The sequence below is a fragment of the Littorina saxatilis genome, linkage group LG15 (genome assembly GCF_037325665.1).
Source record: "Littorina saxatilis isolate snail1 linkage group LG15, US_GU_Lsax_2.0, whole genome shotgun sequence".
NCBI lineage: Eukaryota > Metazoa > Mollusca > Gastropoda > Littorinimorpha > Littorinidae > Littorina > Littorina saxatilis.
Window position 1 is genome coordinate 41,941,357 of NC_090259.1, and position 12,352 is coordinate 41,953,708.

At 40.8% G+C, this 12,352-nt stretch overlaps 1 protein-coding gene and 1 long non-coding RNA gene across 7 annotated transcripts in view; one reads left to right on the forward strand and one right to left on the reverse strand.

Moving 5' to 3' along the window:
- LOC138949358 (plancitoxin-1-like) overlaps nucleotides 1–12,352 on the forward strand; it is a 42,238-nt gene that overhangs the window by 20,426 nt on the left and 9,460 nt on the right. For 5 of the 6 annotated variants that reach the window (XR_011450249.1, XM_070321162.1, XM_070321164.1 and 2 more), the window contains exons 7-8: nucleotides 8,589–8,689; nucleotides 11,438–11,563. Coding sequence is in view for 5 of the 6 variants with exons in the window: in XM_070321162.1 (XP_070177263.1) it covers nucleotides 8,589–8,689; nucleotides 11,438–11,563 (227 nt within the window). In the remaining variant the exon portion in view is untranslated. Of the gene's footprint in view, nucleotides 1–1,158; nucleotides 1,323–3,474; nucleotides 3,614–8,588; nucleotides 8,690–11,437; nucleotides 11,564–12,352 lie in introns of those variants that run through there. The other variant, XM_070321163.1, reaches the window with a different exon arrangement.
- Nucleotides 1,854–4,357, reverse strand: LOC138949361 (uncharacterized). The gene is made up of 2 exons (XR_011450250.1): nucleotides 4,285–4,357; nucleotides 1,854–3,855 (listed from the first exon to the last, which is right to left on the reverse strand). It is a non-coding gene; the product is annotated as an uncharacterized lncRNA (long non-coding RNA).

The window sequence follows — 12,352 nt, forward strand, 5'->3', positions numbered from 1 at the left end:
CAACATGGATACACATCCAGACGACTTCCAGAGGGTGTCTAAATGTTCAGTGTACTGTATAGATCAGAAGCATACTTTTAAGAAGACGCAGTCAAGATTGTTTTTCCTGCGCAAGCTGAGATCATTTCATGTGTGTAACAAGATGCTGTACATGTTTTATCAGAGTATGGTGTGCAGTGTGATGGTGTTTGCATCAGTGTGTTGGGGAGGGAATGCCACTGCAAGGGACACTGGCAGGCTGAACAGGCTGATAAGGAAAGCGAGTTCTACTGTAGGCCAGAGCCTTGACACCCTTGAAGTCCTTGTCGAAAGAAGGCTTGCCAGTAAGTCCAGAGCTATTCTGTTCGACCCAGGGCATCCCCTCCACGACGCACTGATGGATCTCCGCATCACACGGAACGCTCGGTTTCTCATGCCTAGGTGTCGAACGGAGCGTTTTCGGCGTTCTTTTCTTCCTGCAGCTGTGAGATATTTTAACAGCAACCGAGCCATTGTCCTGGCCACAGACTATCAGTGATGCCTTTTAAATGTACCTCTTAGTGATAGATTTAATATGATTTGATGACTGTTTGACCTTTGATCATAACTAGTGCTGTGAAAATGAGCTCTATCTTTGTTGTGATGGTGTTGACACTATATTTTGCCCAATTGAGTCTAACTACCTGATGGCTAATCTACTGTGATACCTGTGATAACTGATGATGATTACTGTTATTGGTTTTATGTGTTTGGTTGGTCTCTTCTTTGGTAGTGCAATAGCGTTAATTATGGATTGTTGTTATCATAATTTACATAAAAACTTATCTGTTAATCCAAACAATGATATAATTACTGTGATGTTCTTAACTACACTTTAACATGGAATGTATGTATGTATGTATGTATGTATGTATGTATGTATGTAGGTATGTATGTAGGTATGTATGCATGTGTATTGGTGTGTCGGTGTGTCAGGTGTGCAAGAAAAAAGGGTATTTTTTATCATGGGTTTTATGAATTTTCTTCTCTTATTCTTTTATAATTATTAATTAATGACCTATATGTGCTGATGACCAATTTAATTTCCTTTGTTGGATCAATAAAATGTTATGAGTTATGAGTTATGAGTTATGAATTGATTTATACTCACACTCATTTTCTCTCTTCTTTTACTTCCAGACCTTTCATCATCACTCACGGCCACTGGTCAGAACAGGTCACTAGACACAGACACCGTGACCATTCCAGATTTCCCGGTTCTCCGTGATCACAACGCAACTGTTGACCAGTCCTGTTCCTACCGTCCAGAATCACCACAGGAGAAAACCAACGTGCCATTCATCGTAAGATTTTTGTTTTGTTTTGTTTTGAAAATGAGTGCCTTATTCTAGCTTTGCAAAAAACGAGAAAGTGTCTTTGACAGATACCATCCAAATAATACATTATGAAAACAAGTACAAGTTCATTTCTACTCATGTTAATCGTTTATGCTTTCTGTGCTGAGCGACATATGGATTGAATTTCTTTCGTAACTCACCTCCCGTCAACATGCAAAACTATATCTGTCGAAGTAGTTTCAAATAAAGTTAGTATGCTTCCGAATAAAAAATATAAAAAAGGGTATTTTCTGAAATTTTTAATTATAGACCATCACGAAACATTCACGAGTATGTTGTTGACCTGATGGTCTTTATGGTAGACAGCAAGAGTTGCATGTTCAAGAAGTTTAACTTTAAGCAGTACATTTGAAAGAGCAAGGTAATTTAAGGTGGTATAATTTTAATGGTAGGTTCCACTGTAAGGCGACATGGAGGGTATCTTTGACGGACTCATTCAACATTCATACCCATGCACATCACCTCAAACACATAAGCTTTGTTCTTGAGTCAAATTTATTGGCTTCATAAATATTGTGAATTTTTGTCCGTTTGCAGATTGGCTTATCTATGAATTTTTTTCGAAAATATCTTGTGATCTACGTACGCATAATGTAACACGTGAAGAAGAACATAAAAAGTTCGTCAAAAGGAATCTAATTTGCATTTCAACCCATTTGCCTTCCTTATTGTTAATTTTTTCTTCATAAAGACTACTTTAAATAAACAAAATGTTTAACCATTTCAAGGCCTCTGAACACGTTTAAAAAAATGCAGGTCTTTGCTCACTATATCAGATCTGCCAAGGCTCAGTTTACACAGGAAAAATCATCTGTCGACTTGAACACATACCAATAATCAACAGCCTCACTGTTTCTTGGAGCTGGATTTTGTGTGTGGAATGAATTACACATGTGGCGTTTTAGAATATAATTCATAGAAGATGTACATTCGTGCAGAAAGGCTTTAATTTAATAATTAGGTCTTCGTGATGTTCTCTTAAAATAACTAACATGTGTTCCCTTTACCGGGCCTCTGAACCAGTTTTGTGAATATGCAGGTTAAACTCGTGCTTTTTCTGTGTTATCAGTGTATTTCTCATCCAGGCATGGATGCGTCCTCTTAAATGGACAGCCCTTCCCGTGTAAACGATTGGGTTCAAAATCTCAAATCTTACCAGGCTTTTACATGGGATATGGCCATCCTTCCGTTTTGAAAAATACCTGAACTGAACACTCTGTATGGGTACTCTCTTTGCGAATGTAGAATTTTATGAATTAATTTCTTTAACGCCACACGTGTAAAACATTCCCTAAAAGAATCCAGCTCCAAAAACCAGTCAGGATGTTTGAAGGCCCCAAAGGGGGGGTATCATCACGATCACGGGAAGGGAAATTTTAGCTTTCACGATCACAGTTACCTTGATTTTTGTTTTCACGATCACAAACACCTTGACGAATAGAGGATCATAAAGTGATACAGCTGTGAAAAATGTACGTTGGAAATAAAATGCTTTGCAATAATGCCCATCACGATCACGAAAACAAATGACGATCACGATCACGAGACTTGATTTTTTTGTCATCACGGATCACGGGCAAAGTCCCATCACGATCACAGAAAGGGAAATTTCGGCAATCACGGTCACAGAAAGGTCAAAAAACGCCAATCACGATCACGATTTTAAACCCTTTGGGGCCCTCATGTTTATTCCTGGTATATGTTCAAGTCAAGAGATTTTTTTTCTATGTAAAAGTCTTCGCAGATCTGTGTAGTGAGCAATCCTGTTTTGAAAAAGGACGTGCCTTTAAGCCTGTATAGACGGTTTGATTGTTGAGATACCTGGTGGCAATGACCGCACGGGTGGCAAGAGGTAGTAATGCACAGATGACAACAAACCGACCTGCATTTAAAAAAAAAAAGTTAGGGGGCCTTGATAGGGGAAACATTTTGTTAATTTCCAGAATCTTTATGAAGAAATAATGAACGAGAAGAAAGTCTGGCCTTGAAGTAAATGCAAATTAAACTATGTATACTTTTGACAAACTTTTTCTGTTATTATTCACATGTTAAAATGTGTGCAGAGATCGTTAGTTACTTCCAAACAACCATGTTTCAGGCAACAGGCAAACGGACAATACTGGACACAGGCTATGCTGACCGGCTCATGGACTGACTACCTGATGCAGGAGTAGACCAACAGTGAAAAAAGTCTGGAACAAAATGTTGCAGAACGTGAACCATGTACCGGACCACGTGACAACCCAGTATCATCTTCAAACCATGCAGGAATCTGTTCAACAGTCACACGATTTGTAAAAGTATATTTCAGCCTTCTGTAGCTCAGGGAGTTTGAACCCCACTCTTCATCCGTTTGGGAAAGTATTTCTGATTGTTTTGACTGCACAGGTTGGTAATGGTACTCTGATGCTTCTGCCGAGAAACCCCACTCGCTAGCGCACCAGCTGCCTGTTATGGGTAAGCGACGTGCCTGTATTTCCTGCAAAGCAAGACAGAATAAAACAGCAGCTTAGTTTGAGCTTTTAAGACATTCGTACAAGAGAAAACGTGTACGTGTTTGTTTGGAGAGGGTGGATAGAATCATAAGACATGCTGTGTCTATGTGACGTAGAGCAGGTTTTCAAATTCATGCTGAAGCACTGTGTGATCGCTATTTTTGTTGGCATACCTTACCTTGATTTCAGATAGACTGGGAACCGAAATGAGGATGTTTACATGAATAAACTATGCTGATATGTATGTGTTTAGAAATAAAGAATAGTTTTAATGATATGATGGTGGTTTGTTTTTTTAACCCAATGTGATATTTTCGTATTTGAAAACAAATTGTACACTCTGTTGTCAATCTTACTTTCAGATAAATAAATCTATCATAATGGAAATCATCTGTTTGTGTTGTGTTACTTACCCATTTTGATCAAGGTTGAGTCGTCCATATTCCTGTGTGTAGGCCTACGCATAGTATGCAGTTTGAAGGTAGTAGATGTCCGAGCAAACACTGATAGGAAGATGTGCTGTTAGGCTGTCTTTCTCCTCATCCAGGTTTTCCAGATATTTGAATTTCGTTCCCTCTTGGAGTTTCTGCACTGACACCTGATAAGCAAAATACACGTATCACTCTGTGATCATGGCAACATGTATCATCTGTATGCCCCGTTCAAAAATTACCTTGAGATTCTAAGGTATACACAGAAATTGCACTGGATCACAAAAACAACACGAACAGTAGTACATGTAATGTATATTCAGTTTAAAAATTCATGCAATGAGAGTCAATAACCCGATTTAACCCCAGGTAGATTCAGGGTCCCACTGACTGAATCTCATATGGTTGTTTTTCGGCACACACCACACATTTTTAATGGGACTGTGAGGTTTTGATAATACAGTAAAATAATATAGTAGCAACGTACTGTCTGTTCGTGACGTTTGAGAATACCGATCTATGCACTAACGCATTGTCTTTTTGTAGTGTGACTGTCCGATATTGCGTACTCCTAAAAATCAATGATCAAAAAGTTTTAACTGCTGTAATCGTGTTTCAACTCAACTCAACTCAACTCAACTCAAATTTTATTCGGCATATGTCTGACAGTGCTTATTTGCTTCCAAAACGGCTTGCGATATCACTAGCCATCAGCGTTTCGCCACTGCTCAGAAAATCTTATGATTTCAGATCTAGTTTGAGATCGGAAATCACGTGTGCTCGTTTAACAAACGAAATTCATTTATTACTTCCCTTTGACCGTTTCGCAAGAAAAATGTCAGGATCACTATTAGTATTAGCACATGAAAGCAGCCCACCGCCATTTCAAAAAGTTTCACTGTTTAATGGTGTCGATGTCATGTAGTGTCTTACTGTCGCAAATAAAAATACCAGGATAATTGCAGTTTTGTCCGCAAGAAACAGGCTTTGCGCAATGTTAACTTGCTGTCTACATGTTTCGTTGTGTGACTGAAGTGTGAACATCACTGTGGAAACATTTATTCTAAACTGGGCAGTTCAAGGACGAAATCCTTGATTAAAGATAGGAAAATAAACAACACCAGATGCCTGAAATAATAGCATAAATCAATTATCTTTACATGCTTACAGATCTGTGGAAGCACATCAACTGATCTGTGAAAAACACACCTGACTTCGATCTAGCATGCAAGAGGTAGCGACTACGGACTATAGTAGTGTGTCAACATCACAACAAAGAGAATCACATACCATTTCGTATTGCCGCTTATGCTGGCTCTGTTTCAAGCAGTTCCTTGTGGCCTCGCCAGCATTTTGACGACGAAGAGGCTCAAACGGGCACGCTAAAACCTCAGGCTGGCTGAAAACCGGTCCGTATTCCACTTGTCTTCTTCACTGCTTGAGCCGGCCATGTTTGTTGTTCAAGGCTCGTGACGTAGCACACGTATGTGCACAAGGTCATGAGCCAAGACTGCGCGCGCGATGGAACGATTCAGAACAACCAAAAACGAGTCAAAGTATACTTTTTGGATTTCTGTGTTCATTTTTACACACGCATTTGTGGTTGATGAATTAAGAGGGTCAACATATCAAAAGTGACCCTAAACCTTGGACTTTTCCTTTAAACATGATGATTTTCTGCGTTCGCTCTCAGAAGGTATTATCCCTTTCCTCTCTGACTCGTTCTGCACAATTTGCACATTGTTAAACATGATGATTTTCTGCGTTCGCTCTCAGAAGGTATTATCCCTTTCCTCTCTGACTCGTTCTGCACAATTTGCACATTGTTAAACATGATGATTTTCTGCGTTCGCTCTCACGTAAAAGGTATTATCCCTTTCCTCTCTGACTCGTTCTGCACAATTTGCACATTGTTAAACATGATGATTTTCTGCGTTCGCTCTCACGTAAAAGGTATTATTCCCCCCTCTGCTTCTTTACCTCTGTAAACTTGTAGAGCTAGTTATTTTTCGATAATGACCCAGCAACCAAACAAATAACGACCCAGCAACAGCCTGAATCCTCGATAGTGCAATGGGTTGAGAAGCTGTTCTGTTTCGGTACTACTTTTGCGACTGAAAAGTTCCGAACGCTCTAATGTACGAAGTATACATTTCTGGAGCAAACAATACAAACATACCGCATTTAAATTAACAACTACAGGCCTGAACACATGAATCTCCATATAAAATCCATGAGTTCGGTTGTTTTTCTGAATCTAGATCTGCCGTGCACAAACCCGTTCATCACAAGCAAATTCCCAAGGCAAGTAACTCATACTCTAGCGACAAGAGTAGTTCCCCTTCTTTTAACGCAGTTTCTTCGACAACACTGACTGCAATCCGCCGGTCAGTTTTTAACAATATTTCATTTTATAAACAGATCACACGCAACCAAATGCACACATCTCATCAATTTAAACAACATAAAGCGGTTTCATACACTATTTTCCCCAGAAAACTGAACTTCATACAGTAATTAACGTTGGAACACGGGTGCAAATGTTCGTCTGCTAGTCCCATTTGACGAAAGAACATTATCTTAACACTATTGTGACTAGCACTGCCACGGCGTTTACGTCCTGCCTGCCCAAGCTTGCCACCAAGAAACTTCCCAAAAATCAGTAACTGTAAAGAAATCTGTCTAGCAAGCTTGAATTAAGTCCAATCACCACCAAATTTTGTGTACTAATTCAAAAATGGATGCCCAGTTCAGTCGTGCTATTTATAAGTTTGTCACGCGATTTGTTTTAGCAAAGGGGGGTGAAAGGGGGGTGAAAGGGGGGTGAAAGGGGGATAATTTGTGTTTTTTAACGTTTTTTTGTGTGTGTTTTATTTTCTACTGCTTTTTTTAAAAGTTATTTTTTAACAGAAAGTATTATAAATAATGTTATAACCAAACAAGGTGTAAAACCTATGAATTAGCTGAAATATTGTTAACATTGTACACAGAAATAAGGAGACAGTACAAAGAAAAAAACAAGCAAATCACGCATTCACTCACAGCATCCTGACTCAAATGAAACAAAACTGTAGATCTAACACTCACCAAATGATGTCTAGGTAATCCATATTGAATATAAGTCACATTTTCACAACAAAGTACCAACTGTACACCTATGAACAATTCCAAAAGGATTTGAAGGCTCCAGCCATCCATTGTTATCAGTGCTGCCACGCCCCCATAGCTCCTGCACGATTCCGAGATACATGTTCGTCTAGCAGTATCACCGCCAACCACGTGTAGTTTGCCGACTCGTACTAGCAACAACGGGACTGTTTCTTCCTCACTTTCACTGCTTGTATCGCTTTCGTGAGGCGAAAACGATACGTCCGAATCATGCTCTACGGGATCCTCTAGGTCCAACATCCGGAGAATCTCCTCCCGAGACAAGGCTCGCCTTTGATTCATTTTTTTTCCTCAAAAACGCACACAAATCAGGCGGATTTGCAAATGGCAGAAGGGGACGCCAAGTGTATCAAGGGAAACAACTCAATTTATTTGCAAGCTTCAAAAACCGGGAAGCAATCACGAGTCGTGTACCCTCTATGGCTGGTACTGAAAAATGCGCTTCCCGTCCATGGGCGTGTCAGCGCTGGTACTGATTTATCAGTGTCCCGTCGCGAAAGTGTTAAGCGATACTAAAACATAAAAAGAACACACAATATCTGCCTTTACCGCCACAGCAGAATAAAAGCATATCTGTGTACTTGATTTTAGTCCAAAACAGGGAAACTGACAAGAAGTGTAAACAGAATGGAATGATTTGCACGGAACTATACAACCGCGCATTAGTCGATCGCCTGCGCAGGTTGACTGGTTGAGTGATTCGGATTCGATCAAACTTTCGCACAAAAACTCCTGTTTTCTTTGAATAACTGAAGAAATGAGGAATAAAGAGGTTACACACCTCGTCTCAGTGATTATTAAAAATAATGGTCTCAGTTCGCGGTCATGAAAAAGCTCGCTGAAGCTCGCATTTTTCATGATCCGCTAACTTCGACCATTATTTTTAATAATCACTGAGACTCGGCATGCAACCTCTACTTATCCCTTTCCTCTCTGACTTGTTCTGCACAATTTGCACATTGTTAAACATGATGATTTTCTGCGTTCGCTCTCACGTAAAAGGTATTATCCCTTTCCTCTCTGACTCGTTCTGCACATTGTGGTTGATAAAGCTACAATTAGACTTCACTTACTCAGGTAAGATCATCATAATTTTGCAATGTGTGTGTGTGTTTCAGACCTTTACGATGCCTTGGTATCCCCTACGCTGAACGCTTCACTTCTTGTAGAGAGCTGGCAGAATGGAATAGGTCGTCTGGGCAACAACTGCTCCGTTGGGGTATGTATTATGAATAGAAACGTTATGCATGTATGCAGTTTGTTGAACTTTGGTGTTGTAAATTCAGGGACATTTTTTTTGCTGCAATGTAATTAAGCCTCTGAATTTGCATAACTTGCTCTTTTAAGTACAAAAAGTCATTTGAATTAGTATTAGAGTTAGGGAATGATCTGAACAGATGCATTTTATTTACATGGGGTTTAGGCGGAAAACATCAGCACGGCCATTTTGAGAACGTACATGTAACATGCAAATGAACACAAATATGGTGGCCGAAAGTATGCTTTTTCTTCGACTAAAGACATACATGACCAAATTATATTCATTTTTGGAGCTCATTCCATCAAATAATTTCATTGAAGTAATTATTTGCATTGATAAAAGTGACTTGTATCAAATATAACTCAATAATAGCACTGGGTTGTGAGCTTTGAATTTACAACGCCAAAGTTCAACATTACCTTTCTTTCTTGTAAAAGGCTAACAGGCACATCATCTGTGGTCAGCTTTAATTGTTCCTAAATACTCATTTATGTACTGCATCAGGGTAAGATCAAGATACTCTTCTCAATACATGAGAGTACAGTGAAACATATAATGGCGCTGATGGGGTCTATGTCAACCAAAAGAGTGGGATTCCCTGTATGTGGAGTTCCTGTTCCCGTTGGTTTGTCCATAGTACGACCCCAAGACATTATAGAACCCAAGGTATAAGACCTCCACAGATACAGTGGTACAATGGGCGGTTCTGGTGAGGTTATGCCCCCTCTTTCTTTCGGCTGGTAACTGGCGCCACCTGGCGGCAAAAGATCACACGAGAAAGGAAACAAAACTTGCATTGGTCCCAAATAGCATATCGGTTTGGTAAGTCATATTGGTGTGTAAGTCATGCATTTTATACGGTAAATAGACAATGGTCGGTTCTGGTGAGGTTATGCCCCTTCTTTCTTTCGGCTGGTAACTGGCGCCACCTCGCGGCAAGATCACAGGAGTTGTTTCGCGTTATCACCCCAGAAGCGCTCATTAATGTACAAATGATTCTCCCATGACAAGTCTTGTTGATTTTCCAAGTTGACGCAACATAGTCAAGTTACCTCCCTTGCGCCATGCCAGTAAATTTTGAGGGGGGGGCTATAAACATGGGTTCATGTGATGTCAAATTTTCCTGTCTGTCTGTGTGTATGTATGTGGCCACAAGACTTGCAGACCATCACGGTAACCGTGGAAACATGGGTTAATGTCAAAGCATGTCTCTTTGTCGAATGCGGCTCCTCAGCAGACTTGACCAGAGTTTGCTAGAGTGTTCTGGAAAGTCACATGATGCTTGAATTGAATATAACTGTACCCTTCCCTCTCTACCAAAAAATACTTCTTGCCTTTGCCTTTTCTACCTGAGATGTTTATAAAGTTACATGTATCAATAACCTCTAGTAGCGTCTGTACTGTCTGTGGAAACCTGGTGTGTGTGTTTGAATCTATTTCTGACACTTTTATGAGTTGATCAGATCTAAAAACAACATGCAAACTTTCAAGAAAGCCAAGTCTCTCTATCTCTCTCTCTCTCTCTCTGTTTTATTTGTTTGTTTATTTTTACTTTTATGTTTATCTTTTGTAAATGATTAACATGTGTATATCTCTATATATATACGACTAGTGTCTGTCTGTCTGTCTGTTCGCGATGCACGGCCAAAGTTCTCGGTGGATCTTTTTCAAATTTGGACACCGTATTCAGCTACACCCCGGAAACAACCTCATCGATGAGATATTTCAACACGTGCTCTCAGCGCTGTGCGCTGTGCGCGCTGAACCGATTTTTGTTTGTTTTGTTGTTTTTTTGGTCGGGATCCTCTACCAGTAACTCTTCCTTATCTTCTCCAGTGTTTTCAGCCGCGATTATCTCCCTTCCTCCGTGTGGCGTTAATCCATATTCCCGTTACTATGTTACTATTTTTAGAAGGTCACTGCACGTTACTATTTTTAGAAGGTCTCCAGTGTTTTGCGCGTTTATCTCCTTTCCTTCGTGTGCCGGCAAAGCCGGCGTACACCCGGCAAAGCCGGGTACCAGACGCAGCCTGGTATTCGGCTCTACTTCTTCCCGGCGAAGCCGGTACCCGGCAAAGCGGGTAATCATCTAGTATATGTATATACGATTAGAGTAGTCCCTTGCTGGGCGAGGGCTGGTTGAAAAGAAGCTCGTTTGTATTGCTTATGCCACAACCCTCGTAAAATAAAATTTGATTTGATTTGATCTCTTTCTCTCTCTCTCTCAAATGGAACTTTCCCCCAAAATGGAGTCACCTTAGCAATTCTTGATTTCACATTTCACCTTCCAGTTGCCTGAGGTTTAAGTTTATGGCGAGCCTGGACAGACATTATAGCCATCAGTCACCATTCAGTAACACGAGTTAGAAAGTTTGACAAGTATCGTTTTTTTGCTTTGGTTGTGCTCTTGTTAGTAGTATGTATAGCGTTGTTCATGTATTATTAAGCTCAGTATATGGAAAACAAGAAATTAGAGTGTGAATATTTATCTGTGTTATGTGTGTGTTTGTTTGTGTGTGTGTGTGTGTGTGTGTGTGTGTGTGCGTGCGTGTGCGTGTGTGTGCGAGTGCATTCGTGCATGCGTGCGGGTTGTGTTTGTGTGTGCGTACATGTGTGTGTGTGTGTGTGTGTCTTTTTATCTGTTTGAGTTTCTCTTAGTCTGTCTGAATCTAGTAATTACCAGCATCGATGTTGTTCTGTGTGCAGGTGTACAATATCTATGAGGTTATTCTACCTGGTGACCATTTCTTCAAGGAAAGCAAGGATCATTCCAAATACGCTGTGTCTCTTTCTCCTGCTGGCTGGGTTTGTGTGGGTGGAATCAACAGAGAAGTAAGTACATGTATTAACACACACAAGCATGCACGTACGCACACATGTACGCGCACACCCGCACATTCACAAACACAAACACACACCTAGGCATGCTGGCATTCACACACACACACACACAAACACACGGGCTCATGCATGCACGCTTGTCCTCACACACGCATGTACACAGGCACGCACACACATGCATGCGCACACACACACACACACACACACACACACACACACACACACACACACGCATGCATGCATGAATGCACACACACAAACACACACTATCACACAATTGTTATGTGTACAGTCCAGGGACCCACCTTTCAGGACCCTCCGAATACCGATCCTTTTTATACAGACTTTATGTTTACAACATCCCTTAATGTGCCTCCATTTACACACTTCCTCCCTCTTCAGGCCTGGTTTTTTTTTACACAGCGAAACCCCCATTATAAGACCCCCCAAGTTAAGACTGCCTCCCATAGGGCAGGGATGTAGCTCAGTCGATAGCGTGCTGGATTTGTATCCAGTTGGCCGCTGTCAGCCTGAGTTCGTCCCCACGTTCGGCGAGAGATTTATTTCTCAGAGTCAACTTTGTGTGCAGACTCTCCTCGGTGTCCGAACACCCCCCGTGTGTACACGCAAGCACAAGACCAAGTGCGCACGAAAAAGATCCTGTAATCCATGTCAGAGTTCGGTGGGTTATAGAAACACGAAAATACCCAGCATGCTTCCTCCGAAAGCGGCGTACGGCTGCCTAAATGGCGGGGTAAAAACGGTCATACACGTAAAAGC